This window comes from Manis javanica, chromosome 2 (genome assembly GCF_040802235.1).
Source record: "Manis javanica isolate MJ-LG chromosome 2, MJ_LKY, whole genome shotgun sequence".
Lineage (NCBI taxonomy): Eukaryota > Metazoa > Chordata > Mammalia > Pholidota > Manidae > Manis > Manis javanica.
Window position 1 is genome coordinate 195,942,118 of NC_133157.1, and position 17,875 is coordinate 195,959,992.

General features: G+C 32.5%; 1 protein-coding gene across 5 annotated transcripts in view; it reads right to left on the bottom strand.

Moving 5' to 3' along the window:
- The window catches only part of CSMD3 (CUB and Sushi multiple domains 3), a 1,174,595-nt gene that overhangs the window by 499,203 nt on the left and 657,517 nt on the right, over positions 1-17,875 (bottom strand). For all 5 annotated transcript variants that reach the window (XM_073229983.1, XM_073229982.1, XM_073229981.1 and 2 more), the window contains one exon: positions 13,706-13,818. In XM_073229983.1, coding sequence (XP_073086084.1) covers positions 13,706-13,818 — 113 coding nt within the window. The remainder of the gene's footprint in view (positions 1-13,705; positions 13,819-17,875) is intronic.

A 17,875-nucleotide genomic window follows, 5' to 3' on the forward strand; every position in this document is an offset into this window, starting at 1 on the left:
GAACATGGAACATTCCTTTATTTAGTTCTTCTTTGATATCTTTTCACTAGAGTTTTATAATTTTTCTTATATTGATATTGTATATATTTTGTTAGATTTATACTACAGTATTTAATTTTGGGGGCTACTGATGTAAATGGTAATGTGTATTTAATTTCAAATCCTACTTGTTTATTCCTGGTTGGGTTATATTTTAACCATACTATTCTTCCACATTTGATTTATTTGAAGACAGACTAAATAAACATGTTTCATTTCCCAAGATATGATAGAAATGTTTTTGAATACTCAATACATTATGAAAAATTAAAACTATATAATGTAGAATTTTATGACATACTAGATGTTTTTTATGTGAAAATAATAATTAAAATGTAAGACTTATTGAGACTTTAAATACCTTTTCTCATTAATTTTCACAACATTCCAGTAAGGGAAAATCTATGATTCTTCTCATTTTATAGATGAGAAAACTGAGACATCAAAATTTAAGACATTTGCCCAAACTCCCCAGTGAGCAAACAACAGAACTGAATACAACACTGTGTTTAATTCAAGGCATATGCTCTTAACCTGAATGGTACCATCTTTCTATTAAATGTAGGAAATACATTTGACAAAATATTTCTATTTTATCTCTCAATAGAATGCTTCATTAAAATTTTTATAGATGTCCCAGTTCCTTGTATGTTACTGTTGAAACTCTACATGAAATAAACGTACTGTGGAAGTTAAAATTTTAAATTCTATAAAAATGCACGATATTTACAATGAGAAAGGATCTACACAATAACACTGGAATATATTTCCTTACCAAAAAATATTCTGCAGTTTTTGACTCCTATGAACACTTCTCTCTACATATTTTCTTGCTGTATCTCTGTAATTGTTTGTCATTAAGGTGATTTTATTCCAAAGTAGCTTGTGTTTTCTTAGGGGCAGAAGAAATTTATATTATTTCTTCTATACCCCATAGACTTGTGAGAATAAATTATTGCTTAAACTACTAAGTTTGGGGGTGTTTAGCATTACCATTGTCTCCACCAAATGATACAATACTACCTTTAGAAAAAAATTCATTTTATATAAATATGTACCTCCTTGCACATAGATTAGCCCTATTACAAAATTCTGAATTAAAACTATTAAGACTTTATTCTGTTATGATAAACAAACATAACATTAGAATTTTATTTAATCAAATATTATAAGTAATCTTTTATATATAAAATCTTTTATATATGTATCAAGACTATATAGAAGATATATATATATCAATATATAGAACTTACATATATAAATAAAATATTGATGTTGGTGTTAGCTCAACAATTGCCTTTCATTAATATGAGTCTTAGTGCTACAGCAAACTAGATTATTTCTAAATATCCACTCACTCTCAAAAAAAATCTATCTATCTATCTATATATATATCCATTCTCTTCACCCACTCTTTTTTTTTCCCCACAGAATTTACTTTTCTGGGCTTGCTGATGGGATTTGATTTGGTCAATAGATTTTAAAAGGCAAGATGCAAAGGGAGTTTTTTAAATGTCTGTGTGGTTGAATTTTTATCCTACACACTTTTTCCATTGTCGATAAAAGACCATATTTGGTCCAATCCAGGGGTCCCAGTAGAATGAATGATGCATGGAACCAAATTCAGACTATATCAGCACACCCTCAGCCTATACAAAAACTTGTGAAAATAAATGATTGTTTAAACTACCAAATTCAGTGGTGGTTACCATTACTGTTGTCTCCACCAAATGATACAATACACAATAGGAAACAATTCAGCTATATAAATATGAACTTCTTTGAACATAGTTAGGTTGGCCTTGTTCCAAAATTCTGAATTAAACGACCAAGATTTTATTCTCAGCTAAGATAAGCAAAGCAAAATGAAGATTTTATTTAATCAAATGAAGAAAACTTTGCTCTCTTCCATCATTATCAAGTTTTGAAAAAATAAATACGTATAACATCTCACCTTTTGCTTATAAAAAGGATATTTTAGTGTCCATTATTTCTTTTACTTGCATTGTTTATCCCAATCTTCTGTGAATCTAAGCTCTTTTTTTCTACATCTCCAGAACGAGAATGAGTGGCAGTAGAATATTTCACTGCATTGAAATTTAACTGTGATTTAGAATATCTTCTTCAATGAAGGTGGGCATAATGAATATATTTAAAATTAATGATTACTGGCATTGAGGGAAAAACACATTATTTTCTTTAGAAATTGTGATGATTACACATAATTGTGAAAAGCCCTTGTACAACCACAAAAATGTCTTTGTCAATTAGATGACTATATATATCTTGGATCCATGGAAAAATATAAGTCTGAAGCAACGTAACACAATACAAAGTGACCCTCTCAGGAACAATAGCTCATGGTTCCTCTTAGGGCTTTGGCACTACCTACAGCGATTGTGCGAAAACCAATTAATCTTTCTGGGCCTCAATTTACTTATCACAGAGGAAATGAGTACACATGATTCAATTACCTCAAAAGTCTCTTCCAACTCCAATGTTCTATGATTCTATGATTTTAATAAATGCTTAGTAAATAGTGCTTGTTTGTACTCAAAAATTGGAAAGCTGCCTAACTGGGAGATGTGCAGTGATCTTTTGCTTCCCTGGGGAAAATGGACATCTTCCATCAACATGGATTTACACCAAAGCATGACCTGGTCTTTCCAATCTCTCCAGCCCCTTTAAGGACTACTTCCCAGCTCCCTCTCTCTTCATTCTTGACATACATCCTGGGATTCCATCAAATGGAATTTGTCATCTGCATATGCTGGTCATGCTGACCAGCATTCAGTCACAGTAACTCCCACTAGCCTCAGGTCTCAGTTGGAGTTCAGCTCCTGAAGAAAGCTTTCCTTGACGTCAGCATTAAGTACCTTGTTATTGTCTCTAATAAGTACATTCTGTGTTTCATTCTTAGTATTTATCACATTTACAGTTATTTAAGGGTCAGTCTTTGCCCCACTAGAATAAAATCAGCAACTAAAAATCTCTTATTTTTTTGCTATGTACTCTGTCCTCTCCACAATGCCTGGTACAGAGTTGAAATTCAATGCATATTTTAAAATTGACATTACTTTTAACATTCTACTGCCACTCATTCTCATTCTGGAGGTGTAGAAAAAAGAGCTTAGATTCACAGCAGATTGGGATAAACAAAGTCAAATTGGATATTTTAGGAGCAGTCATGTTCCAAAGGAACTTGATGTATTGAATGTAAAATAACACATTTAAAAATCCTCTAAGCTAATAAATAGCAGGAACAAGGAGGATAAATCTTACTGTAATATAAAAGTTTGCATGAGTCATGCTTAAAAGCCCTCTTTATTCTGAGGCAGATTGAAATGTTATCATGAAAATCCCACACAAAATACATGTGCCTTGTAATTTTTCGTAGGAAAAAGTAACCGCTTTTACAGGTTACAAGATCTCAATAAAAAAAATGAAAATGATATGAAAAGAATAGATATCTTAAAAGACACAATAATAGGAAAACCGAAGGGGACTCACTAGTTCAGTGTTGAGACCACCACCAGATGATAAGGTATTAAATCTGGAGTAAATTCTGAGTCAGAGATTTATCTCAGAACTTATACAAAAAACATCCCACTGAAGGTTTATCAGTTTACTACAATTAATAAATACTGAGGATAATATTCTTGGACAGTACAATGCATATAACAATATTACTTATCAAATCTAATAAAAATGCTAGATTTCAAAGGAAATGTAAAGACTACTCTAAGCTTCTTCTTTTGAAGATATGGAAACTGTTTCCGCAGCAAATATTGAATCAGTAATGCATATGGCACACCCCAGAGGAAAATATTTATTTACATAAATGAATTTGGACTCCAATATAATTTTAAAAATGAAGTATAGCTCTGTAACATGCTAAAATTACATTAGTATTTGGCAAATAATTTAGTTCCTAAGAAACTAGAAACTTCAGTTTTATTTTCAATATAATTAAACTGTTTTTGTTATTGACAAAGTTCCTCTTAAAAAGAATATCAGATAATCATCTAAAAATGTCTCATAAGTGACTTTGATATCCTTAAATGTAATTTGTTTGAGTTACAGGACAGGATATAGGGAAATAGGAAATGTATATAAAATAAAAATTGTATAACTATGCCTTATATAATTTTATTTTACTAATTTGATTTTATAACATGAGAAATACAAGAAATACTTGGGAAGATTTTGGGGATTCATGAATTTCACGAGCTCACATAAACCTAATTGCCTCCCTAAAACTGCAACCCCAAATATCATCGCACCAGTGGTTAGGGCTTCAGCATGTACTTGAGGGAAACTCAAACGTCCATAACATATAACACGTTTTTGGTCTTGTTTGAGAGAACTCCCTAAACCAAGGTGACTATTTTATTTCTTTTGTTCTAAAAGTTTTATAGCTTTAGCTCTTACAGTTAAGTCTATAACAAAACACTTCAAGTTAATTTTTGTATATTGTTTGAGGTAAGGTTGTTGTTGTTGTTTTTTTTGGCCTGTGGCTATCCAATTGCTTCAGTACCATATATATATATAAAAAAATAATATCCTTTCACCACTTAACTCCTTATCACCTCTGTTGAAAACCAATTGACCATATATATGTGGCCAATGATTTTTGAATTATTCATAAAATATTACAGCAAAAAAAGAAACAAAAACATTTCACAAAAACTTTTTTCCATTATCCCCACAAAATGATTTCAGTGATAACTAAGCAAGATTATTTCTGTGTCACCATCATGTAAAAACCAAGGAACTGATGCTACTTTCAAAACATCTCAATTTCATGACTGTCCTCATGATTTCAGGTCAAAACAAACAAGGACCAAACTTTAGCTCATACGTAGTGGTATTAAGGCATGGATACTAAGATTAACAAAGGATTTTGCCCATTATGGATGTATACTATTAGTAGAGGGTAATTACAGAACTCTAATATTTTTAAGTTTCCTTTTCTGAAAAATATCAAATGACATATTGAATATTACTTACTCAAATATAACTGTTCCTTTTTATGAATACGCATTCTCTCTTAAACCCATCTAGTGTTTTTCCATGATAGCACTTTTTAAAAAGAAACAAAAAAAATGTGATTCTGAAACTAGCGAATTCTAACACAGAATTTCCCTTTTTTTGTATGTTGAAAGAATTAAACAAAAAGAGATGACGAGTGTGTTAATCGAAGCTCCTATAGTTATAAGTGACAGAAATTGAACTCACCATGGCTTAAACAAGAAGTTTACAGCCTCATGAAATTGGAAAACCAAGGTAATGTTCCCTTCAGGTGTTCAGGAGTTTCAATTATGTCCACAATACTATTTTTCATTCTTTTCATCTGTTAATTCTGCCTTTTCTCTGTTGCCAAGTTATTGACATAGCTAACAAAAGTTGGCCCCCATGAGCACCAAGTTAAATGAACCTTAGTGTTTGCAGCCTCAGAAAAGAGATTTGCTTTCACCCAGAATCTACATCATTTGTCCCAGATCCTGGAGTGATAACCATATCAAGGGGAATTCTGATTAGTTAAGCACAAACCTTTACAGCTGTACAGAATTGGAAGAGATAAGGTTCATCAAAGCCTGTACTTCAGTTACTAGAAGAAAGTGGGAGGATTGCTGTGCAAGCATAAAAGCAGATGCAGGGCAGAGAGAGAGGGAAAATTTACTCCTTGAAATTAACATACACTATAAATAAGTGATCTGGATAAGATACCTTTATTATTTTTATAAAAAAGCTTTTTAATATCAATACATTTGAAAATTATCTATAACCTAGAAAATTTTCTAATGAAATATGAATGACAATACTAATCCAAAAAGAGCTATGAAGAGACTTGTAGTCATAGAAAACAATAGAGTACAATTTGCTAAGTATTTATGTTTAAGCAAGAAAATGTCCAAATGGTTTTATCACTAGGCTCTTCTTATTCTCAAAGACATGCAACTCTTATGTTACTCCGACTATTCCAGAGCATTGACACATTTCCTGACTCATTCTGCTTAACTCCCATAATCCTAGAACCCAAACTGTATGAAATGATTGCATGAAAAGAAATAGTCTAATTCACACACTGAATTAGACACAAAAATTATAATCAAGTTATTAATAAATTGAGTCCAAAGTGTATTAAAAGGTTGGATATTATGTTCAGGAAGGTTTCATTGCAGGAAGGATAGTTTGTTCAGGAAGGTTTCATTGCAGAAAGGGTAGTTTGTCCCAGCATTAGGAAGGAAACCTATGAACGCAGACAAAGGAGTGACACGGTTAAATACATGATTGTGTCAACTGATGCAGAGAAGTGTTTGACTTCAACAGGCACTCCAAATAAATACTCAGAATAAAAGAGGATTAAAAAGGAACACCCTACACTTGGTTAAGACTCTTTTCCACATATTCGCGTCAAGAATCATGTTAAATGTTAAAATGATAAAGTCACTGACATAAAAAGAAGCAGCAGAGATGTCAGCTTCCTCACTATAATTTAACAAGATTTTGGAGGGTTCAATCTGCTTCTGCAGACCTCTGGAAACAATGTTGTTATAACTCTGGGGACAACGACAGATATGCCAAGGAAGATGGAGAGAATGAAAGGGAGCACCCGAGTCTCGTGACATGTCAGCAGCCATCCCGTATGAGCCTCTAACTCTTCTCTGGACTTCTCACATGAGAATGAAAAGCCCATATTTAAGACCATGTTAGTTGGATTTTCTGTAATTTGCTAATAAATGCCTTCCCAAATATTGTAATACCTAATTATAAAGTAATTAAAATAAGAGCATTAAAAATATGGCCAAACACTATACAGATACTACATAAAAATCATAAACTTTTCTTTAGAGTAGTGAGAAATACATTCATAATGTAATAGTTCTTTGAAATTAGTTACATATGGGAATAGAAAACTAAGAGCCCTGTTATACCAAAAAAGTAGGAAATACTTAGGATTAAGGCTAAGAATTATTTTAAAAAGCAGTATTTAAAAAAAACACAAAATTTAAAACTAAAATGACAAAAGACATCTTGATAAGTAGATATTATATAAGAATATCAGTTTTGACAAAAGCAATATATAAAATTAATGAAATTCTAATGACAATCACAAATACTATTTTTATGAATTCAACAAAATTATTTTACAGTATGGGTGGAAGTTAAATATACAAAATTGTCATGAAAATTTTGAAATAGAAGAAGAATAGCAGGGAGCTTTGCCCACAAATATTTTAAAAAGAAACTTCAAAATTACTGAAGTTGAAACAGTGCAGTTTGGGCATAAAAAATAGTTAAAGGTATCTATGTATATATAAAACTGGTTATGTGATGAATATGTCATTTCAATTTCAGGGGAAAATAATGACCTAATTAATAATGCTATTGGTGAAATTGTCCTTTCATCTTGAAGAAAATATCCAGTCAAAACACATAAATAAATTCCAGATGGATTAATGTTTGAAAATATTTAAAAAAATTACTTTGATGAAATCTTTAAAAGACACACAACACATACACACGTCCAGATGTTACAAATAAAAGGAATGACAAATTTAATTAGAATAAAAACACTAAAAACTTGGTATAGAAAATTACTTCATAGAATCAAAACAGACTAGAAGAAAATATTTGTAATGTATGAATCAAACTAAGGGTTAGTACCCCTTAGGTGCTCAACATGCCTATAATTTGATTAGAGTAAAAAGACCACTCAAATATAGACTGTTACATTGTCTGTCAGAATATACTGGCTTATGCTGGAATAAGAAATTAACCCAGAAATCCTAGAGGCTTAACAAAAAAAGGCCTATTTCTTTATCATGTTGAGTATGCTACATAGTTGGGGAAAAGAGTGGGTTGGACATCTGTTCTCTGTAGTCCCTCAGGAACACAGGTGAAGGAAGCTACATCTTTCTGTAGCCCTACCTTCTGGAAGATATGGCCTTAGTGCTCATTTTGAAAGAGATAATGATTCATAATTCAATGCACTGGCTGGGAGTGACTCTGGTCACTTTTTTAACATTTTAACAGTCATATGGCCACACGTTCACTCAGAATTAGAGGAAAAGTCAATAAATTGCAATCATTAATGACTTCCAAAGAATATAAAGCTGAAAAATTTGAAGGAGGATGAAATCCAAGTGGTTATTAGCCTATGAGAAGATGACCAATGACCCAGTAGCTTTTAAATATAATAAAACTGCATTTAATACATCAGGTTGGCAAACACCTAAAAGATTAGTAGCATTCCACTTGGAATTGTAAAGGAAAAGCCTCATTTTTATACTTTTGGGAGAATGGAAATAACAAAATTTAGGAAATAATTATTCAATCCATACAATTTTCAGAGTCTGCTTTCTCATTAAAAAAGAAAAAGAAGTATGGATACTTGTACAAGAATATTGATTTCACATTGTAACACCATAATAAAGGCAATGATCTAAATGACTATTGATTAATGTTAAATTATGTTGTATACATTTTGTGGACTATTGTTAGTCATTTAGAAGAAGGCCACCTATCCATATAGATTCACTGGGAAGACAGTCAGTCATGCTACACTGATAAACAAAAATCAGTTGAAGACTAGTAAGTAGAATATTATCTCATACAAAAACAAAAATAAAATAAAGAAAGAAAGGAGAGAGAGGAATAGAGAAAGGAACGAGAAACAGGAAGGAAGAAACACATGCTTCCATAAATGTAAAACCATAAAACCTCCAAGCCTGATTTGTCTAAGATTTTTGCTGTACAAGTTATTATTTAAAATATCATCACAAGCTGTGTACAAAATGTCCTAATCAACACCACAATACATTATTTGATATATTTTTTAAAATGACACCTCCAACATTAAGTGTGCATTTTAAAAGGAAGCTAAGGTTTTAATTAAATTTGAACTTAAATTTGGGTCGAACACTTATAAATAATTATTTACATTTCAAATCTTTGGTATCAGTCCACCTTAACTCTGGCATATTCCCTAATTACTAAAGACTGACATTTGAGGAAACAATGGAATTTCTAGTTCTCAGTCCTACAATGAGAGAAAGGGACTCTCAGTCCACTTTAAGCCATAAAAATTAATTATTCTAAATATTTAAGGAAAATGATCTTCTTTCATGAAAACATTCTATTTCAAAATTTTAAGGCATTCCATAAAAGCAGATAGTTTCATCAAATTTTAAACTCTATTTGTGTACTTTAGTTGAGAGCTGTTTTATTATCTAAAATGTCAAAATAAATTTAAGCTAAGATTTATGGAAATAATATAAAGTTTCTGAAAGGCAGGAGTCTAAAAACATAAGATTCAGAGTCATTTCTTAATTTTTCCACATACAGGCCTTGTGATTTTGAACAAATTACCTACCTTACTGTGTCTTGATTACTTCATCTGTACAATAGGGATAATATTACTACCTTGTAGGTTTATTGCAACTGATCAAATGATATGCCTCCTGAGCTCACAATAGTACATAAACACTCAGAACATGTTTGCTAATAATACCATTGTTGAAAATGCACACTACCACACAACTAAAAATTAAACAATCACAATGCTTGATTTCTAAAATGAGTCAATACCACTTTCAAAACTCTGTAGTCTGGAGATTTTTTTATACACCTCTGTCATGGATTAAGCTCTTTTACTAAATATTCCTAAAGGACATTGAATTACCATATGGAAATAAAAATGCACATGCATTTGAAGGCAGGTGGTTTTTGTTGTGTGTGTGTATGCACATGAGTAAGTGCATACTTTGCTTTATGCATTGGAGCTCAGTAATTTAATTCAATCTTGTGGTCGCCTCATGCTTTTCACACTAGTTAGGGTAGCTGGCACACAAAACAGATCAAACTTCCTATCATCATGGTGCCCACATACTAATCAGTTTTCTGATCTGTAAAAATGACTAATAATTATTATCTTTTGGAGTTCTAATAAGATTTAATGAGTTAATGCAAGCTATACAGATGTCCATGTACAAGCCTCTTAGTAATTATTCATTATCCTTTTCATGTTGTTTAGGCTAAGATGAAAATAAAAATATATAAAAAAATAGTGCAGTGTTAATGGATGCTAATGTGCCCATTAGGAAAAAAACAAGTGCCTTTCTTTGGGCTTCCTTTCTGCTTAATAAGCATTTGAAATAATGGCGATATAAAAACAAGAAAACAGTGGGTAACGGGACAAGACAGATGGCTAGGTCATTCTTCCTTTTCAGCAGGAAAACCTAGTGTCATGTCTTGAATCATAATTTTGAATCATAATCTTGAATCAAATATATAAATCTCCTGTGAATCAGGATGGCTGTGACTTGTTATACCTAACATGGACATTACCGGTTTTTACAAGTAAGGAATATCATTAAATTTGTCAAGAGTCTGGTGGCATTTTATTTGTTTCCAATATTGCATATAGTAATCAGCATACTGCCATGTACATAATAAACATTAAATGAATCCTAATTTAAAAAGAATGAATTGCATTTATAATAAAGAATTATTTTCTTGATTAATAATATTTACTGCCTTTTTATATCTTAAGACAGGCACTGTTCAAAGTCTATAGAAAAAAACATTGATAGTTCCAAAGATTAAGACTGAAGTTCTAAAGATAATGACATTTTAATCAACTATGTATAATTTTATATTCACAGGTACATTTTTGGTCTCTCAGTCAATAGGATGGTCTTGGAACAGTCATTTTTTAAACTATGTTTTTATGGGGCATTTGGGCTTTTCCAAAATTTGCAAGAAATGAGGGGCATTCTGACCATTAGGGGGTTGCCAAACCTCCTTCCCACCCCCATTCCCACACAGCAGCGCAGCTTTTAATCCTGTATTTTTAGTTTCTAAGAGATTTCATTTAAATTTTCTTTAAATTGAAGTTTTCAAAGCACTCTTAGGCAATTAAAAATATATATATTATGAAAAAATCTAAATTACAAAATTTAGTCACTTTGTTTAAAATCTAAAAAATATAAAGGACAAATATGCAATAAAATACATAGTTAATTTATAGCAGATCTACATTGAACACCATCTCATGCAAACTCCACAGATGACAAAAAAGGAAGATATCTTTAGATCAGATCTGGAAAGGTTTTTTCGCAGGTGTTCCATTTAGAACCAACACACTACTTAAGAGAAAGCATGATAATTATGAAAATTATTTTTAGTAGGTGAAGTTGCTGAAGTTATCTGCACATCAAAATTTGAAACTTCTCAAAATGAACCCTATTTCAACTTTGAGTTCAGGTTTTAAATTATTGAATACAAAAAATGTGATTTTCATAGTGAGAAAAAAATCATGGTAAACTAAACTTTTGAGGACATGTTTTACCCTAGCTCATATTATGTAGGTCAAGTCATTTATTCATCTTCGTTAAACAATAGACATTCATCACCTATGATGACATAGCAAAGGGTTACTAATGGAAATATAAAGATGACTATGACATATTTCTACATGGTTTTATAGTGGATATATATGGCAAAGGTTTTATAAAACAGAGAAAGTGTTCCTTTATGATGGGTGGAGTTAAAGAGGGCTTCACAGAAGAAAAACTATTTGATCTTTGTCTTGAAGGATGAGCGATGTGATGTTGAGTTGAAATATAAAGGTTCAGGTAGAATTTACTGAATGTCCAGAGAAAGAGAAGTGTGAACAACTTGTTGGGTTCAGAGAATTATGGATAATTTGATAAAGTTGAACTGCAGGGAGAAGGGCATAAAAGGATGAATTAATCTGGAACATAGGGTCTATGGAGGCTTTGGACTTCATCTCTTGGCAATAGAAAGTGTAGAAACATTTTGAGCAGGAGTATAATATGATCACCTCTCTGCAGCCAGGGATCACCATTAGCGGTGTGGTAATTAGATTGGAAGAGACCAGAATGAAAGGAGGAAGGAGGATAAAGGCAATACTCATTAAAGATCTCCTGTGTTGGTTTCAAATATACGTTGATATTTCTGTATAAATAGCAGGGCATATTTTCTGTCACTATATTACTATCTTCCTGAGAGAGATACTGTCTGGATGTTTTTTCTATATTCTACAACTCATTCAATAGTTGGCATATAGCAAATATTTAAGAAATATTTTTGGCATTATTTATTGAAAACTGAACAGAAAGAAACCAAAATAATTGTGCTGCTTTACAATGCATGTCCAGCTCTTGAACTTCATTGAAGTAGAAAGCTTTGCAAATATTGATAGAACTCCTCTGCTGCTCCAACCTGTTCATGAGCTTTAATAACTGTGTTCTTCATTGAAGCGTTATCATTAATGATTAATATAGTTTCTAAGGTTTAAACAACTATAGGTTTTCTAACAGGTAAACTTCATAGGGTGAAGAAAATAATAAAACAAAGAGAAATATAAGAAAGCCAGTTTCAGTTAGCTATTTGGAAGGGAAAAAACAAGAGAAAAAGATCAAGACATAGATACTTTCAGCATAAGCTGGCTATTCTTTAGATTTTTGTAGCTTTGTTTTATTTACTGAAGATAGATGTATATTTTAAATGGAGGAGGAATATATTTTACATTATAATCATACCTACCTTTTTATTTTTTTGAACTGACATTTAAACATACTTCCTGAAGAATTCAAAATTAATGTAGTACCAAATTTAATCACAATTTGAAAACACAGAATGCATATACCCTGTCTCCCTGACAACACCATGCATTCATTTCCAAGTGCTCAGATAAAAAGGCATGGCAAGCTAATGCTTGAAAAAAGAATAACTGATTAAAAGTTACTATTATGCAAGTAAGAGAATTTTGCACAGCCATTGTTCAAATGTAAGATAAAGAATAATTATTTTTCCTACAATAGAAATAATAAATGCAAGCAACATAATGTTCTAATAGTGTCTATCATACTTTTATCTTTTAAAACATAAGTTTTAATTAAATTTATTAAAATTTATGTATTTCTCAGTCAAATTCCAAATTTATATTTCTAATATGTACACTGTGTGTATATATTGATTATCTATATTTGACTTTAATCAAGGGTCATCATGTGTCAAATAGATTCATGATCTCAGAATGCTTGCATCTGTCTCTTATAAATGAAACTAGAACAAAAGATCTTGTTTTACACATGTCATCGATCATCAGCATCACTGCCAACACTGGGACGGGCAGTAGCAATTTAACTCATGTGTAATATATGATTTACATGGGATCTGATCATTGGAACACTAAAACCATGTGCTTGATCTGAGATTTCAAAAAAATTAAAAAGCACACTGGATTAGCTGAGGAATTAAGTCCTTTACTTTCTATTTAAATATTTGATAACTAGTATATTTTTCTTCGGATAAATTGTATAGAGTGTATAAAATTACATTGCCTATTCTGAGAAAGGCTAGGAGTCCAGAGTGACTACAGCTTAGACAGAGTAAGTGGGAGGATGGGAGAGATGGGGTATACAAAATAAACACATTAAAGAAAAACAATTTTATCTAAAGAAAAGTGAAATCAACATTTGTAGTTAATTTAGAGAGGGAAGTATTTTGTTGGAATATATTCTTGCTTTAGTTCTGGGAGACTTATTTTGTAGATGTAATTAAATTTGAATTTAAAAGTATTCTCTGATGGTATTAAGATAACATATTTCCCATAGTAGCAATTCATCATTACCTCTGTAGTTAACCTTGAAGCCAACAGATCCGACACTTTCATCTGTTTGAAGGTGCAGCCACATTTGGCTGCTCATACTCACTATCAAGTCTGGCACAAAGCTTCCAGTAAGCCTAAAAAGAAATGGACAAAATAGGGAGAAATGGGTTATTAAAACACACTCTGCAAGCAAATTATGAAAGAGATGTGTTTCTCAATACTTTATTGGCTAAAAAAACAACTGTCAGATAAGTTTATAAGACTATGTGTTGATATAATGAACAAACAACACAATAAAGTGATCAAGGTTTATTATAAACAAAGTACCATTTTATGGGTTTAACTAGGCTAGATCGTTCATACCCTCAAGGATAGACACTAAATTTTAGACCATCAGAGAATCTTATACTTCTTTTTGAACTGAAAAGAAAAAGGGGATCTATAAAAATCTTTTAAGTTTTTTTTTCAAACATCAGAAATTCACTTTAGTTTAACCTTTCAATTTTCACAGAACTTTGTCCTAGAGAAATATTGTGAAAAGTATTTAAGCATTGTGAAAAACAATAAATGGAAAGGGATATAACTCTTTGCAATACTCATGTCAAGCTAACTATGCAACGCATGTTTCATTGTAAAGAATTTTATTTTAAAGAACATGCTGCTGATCTGATGTGGCACCACTAAATCTCTGCTTTAATAATCTCATTCCGTAATACTCAGTCTTAGAACTCTAATGAGGGAAATTACTTCCTGTTTCCTCTGCCATTATTAACGTTGCAAGCACATACTTGAACCAAAGCCAAGGGTCATATAAAAGAGGAAAGTAAATGAGTAAATAAGACCTTGGGGGGGAAAGTCTACAAGTATAGAAAGAGGAAACAAAAAATTGATTCACTGCTGAGTAAAATGTCCATACTGATAGGGAATTATAAATCATATACTAAAATGATAGGTTTGTAAAAGAAGGAATTTCTAAGTGCATACCTACTTTATTGTTAAAACCATGAGGATTGATGGAAAGTTACATTAGAAGAGAAGGTATAAAAATTTTCTACGTAATAAAAAGGGCACCCTGAGAGAACATCTCTTGGAAGGAGTCTATACTATAATTAGGCCAGCAGAGGGCAGCATAATGGCCATATCCTTGAAGTGACAGGGCAGTAAAATGCACTGCTCCTTGGTCAGCCATAACTAAAATCCAACCAGCAGACCACATGAGCAGTATAGTTATGTCAGCAGCATCCAGTGTTACAGAATTCAAGGGATTCTATAAAAAACAAACCCAGTTAAATATATTGTAATTTAACTAATGAAATATGCATGATATTGAGGAGTATTACAAAATATGATAATACCATAAGATAATATGGTGTTTCAGATTTTATTCATTTTTTTCCTGCCAAAGCAAATTTAAAATTATTATAGTATAAAGGATACACACACATTCTTCTGTGTAATATATGTGTATGTCTGCATGTATACATATCTGTATTCACACAGACACAAACGCATATACACTATTACTTCAAAACATCTTTCAGTTAAATTTTGTGGCATATGAATTTTAATTTTCAAATTGGTGAGTTCCTAAGTACTAACCTCTTCAACTGCAGTACAGACAAAGTTTATGGGTAAGATTAAGAACTCAAGCTTAAAGAGACAGGACAAAGAATAAATCAATTATGACATGGGAATGAGAGCTTAAAATTATAGAATGTGCATCGGGTACAACATATCAAATATGTCAAAAATCACTCTCATGGGGAATATTAAAATATTTTTTCATGATATTTAATTATTACTCTTTATTATTTTTAGTCCTGAACTTTTACCATCCACAAACCTCTAGCATGGTAATTTTGTCAGTTCAGAAAGAGCAGATCGCACATACAAGCTAACTTATTCTCCTATTTGCCATGATTCTACATAGTTTCCAACTCATTGCTGGTGTAAGGGTAAATCTAAATCTAGCATAACAACAAAAACAATAATAATAATACTAAAGTAATAAAAAATTAAAATTTTCCTTGATGCTAAAGAGGGGAGGAGAAACTCTCCTCGAGCATTCCCTTTCTAAAACTTGAAATTGCAAACATCTGTTTATTTGACAGGTACGTAAATCTTTTCAGCTAAGTAAGCCTTTTGCCAATTTTGCATCCCATGAATGTCTTTCTTGGAGGCCTCTGGGCCACCTCGTGGAAGTGTGAGCATCAAGGAGGGTGTTGCCCTGTCTCTCCCTGTTTCTATGGGAGTGTAAGCCTGGGCACATAGCTCCATGATGCAAAGTCTTGCCTGTCATGCAAATAGGAGAAGTTATTTTTCCTTTTGATAATGACAATTAACATGTATATAATGGATTGTATCTGCCTGACTATATGAAAGGGCGAGCTTAATTCTCTTTGCATTCTTCTTGGTGGATTGCCTCTGATGCACATCACAGTCTTTTTTAATGCTTATTTCAATATTAAAACTGCTACACCCTTTTCTACATTTTGTGGGTTAGCAGATTTTAGTTTTAACAATTTTGTGATAAGGATGGCATACAAATGGCAGTTCTGAATTAACTGGACCAGCTGAAGGTCATGTAGCCACACAACAGTCATAAAAGAGATCGTGAATTGTAAAAAAAGTCTCTCTTCTAGTGTTCTGCTTTTTTTTGAGTATTAGCTGGATGAGCCACCCACTCCACATTCACTATTTTATTATTGAATAAGCAAAGGTAAATTGGGCTCTAAAATCCCACCAGAACCATTTATGGGAAAACAGGAATGTTGCCTGCAGTTCTTTCTCTTCAACAAGTAATGTTTCTCTGTCAGATCTGGAATACATGAGACAATCCAGTCTTTCAGGATTGTGAGGGTTTTATGAGGTCCATATTCAAAGCAAATTCATTACTGGTATTTATTGGATGGATATCTTCTAAGAGGAAAGTTAAAAATGATTGAAGAAAAGATTGAGGTGAATAGAAGAAAAAAATGTGAGAATTAAAGGCACTTTCTCGTTCACATAGCCCTTTTCTCCCTTTGCTGTCTGTGTTCCCTCTGTTTCCCATGCATCTCTTTATCTTTCTTTCTTCAAACAGATGCCTGGGAAGAGGGAAGTGATGATCTTTCCTCTTCCACAAAGGGATATGCGGTTCCCTTTGTTTGTAGATGTCCCTACACAGAAGAATAAGGGTACACCTTCTTGAGCTGGTAATGAATTATCCATCTTGAGTAAGGACGTGGGTTTGTGTGCCTCACATCCTATCTAGCCTTGAACCCACTCTGTATCTCAGTACAGATTCTACCTCCAGGAGTTCATCATCAATACACCATGCATCCAGGAAAGCAGGAATCATAAAGGGATACATTTAGGGAATAGCTGAGAACATGTACAAGAGACTGTCCCTCTATGAAGGCAACTGGATGGTGAGCTCTTTCATTAGTTAATTGAAAAAAAAGGCAAAACAAAAAAGAAGTATTAAGTTGATAAATCTACCAACATGGGAAAGATGTCAAAGAGGTAACTTTAGATTTTTCTTGCCACAATATGAGGGAAACCAAGTCTTCTTATTTGATCACCAGTGAAGATGATGCCCTTGAGAAGCTACCCAACCTGTTGCCAGCTATTATTCACATGAAAGCTTCTTTTCCAGTTTCTCAAAAGTTTACAAGAGTCCTCCACAGTTTTCAGTCTACAGGGATGTGCAAAAGCCACTTTGTGAAGTCTACAACCAGGAGACGTTGCTCACTTGATGAAGCAAGCACATGGGTACCAGATGATACCTCTGCACTGGTGAGTAGCCAACTACCCATCCCCCTTCACAACTGTGGAAGAAAGAAAGGCTTCGATGACCCACTGCAGAGACGCCTATAGACTTTCTTCTATAGGTGAGCTGGGAGAAACTGCAGTACTGTATCCAGAAGATGGGTGAGTGCACCATTATTTTCCATCAGTAATTTGTTGAGAATTGATCAAAATTTGCTAGAACGAATCTAAAAGCAGATCAAAACTGTCCTCTGGCCCTGTCCACCTTTGTCTTGGCTCTTTTGCTTGACTGTCCAAGCTCAAATTAAGGAAAAGGTGGTAGAATGGCAAGGACAGACCAGTACTCAAATCTTAGCAGCAGTTACTCAGTTTTGGGCTAAACTAGAGAAATACGAAAAAGAAAAGAAGTTAAAAAGTACTGTGTTAACTGCTCAGTGAAGA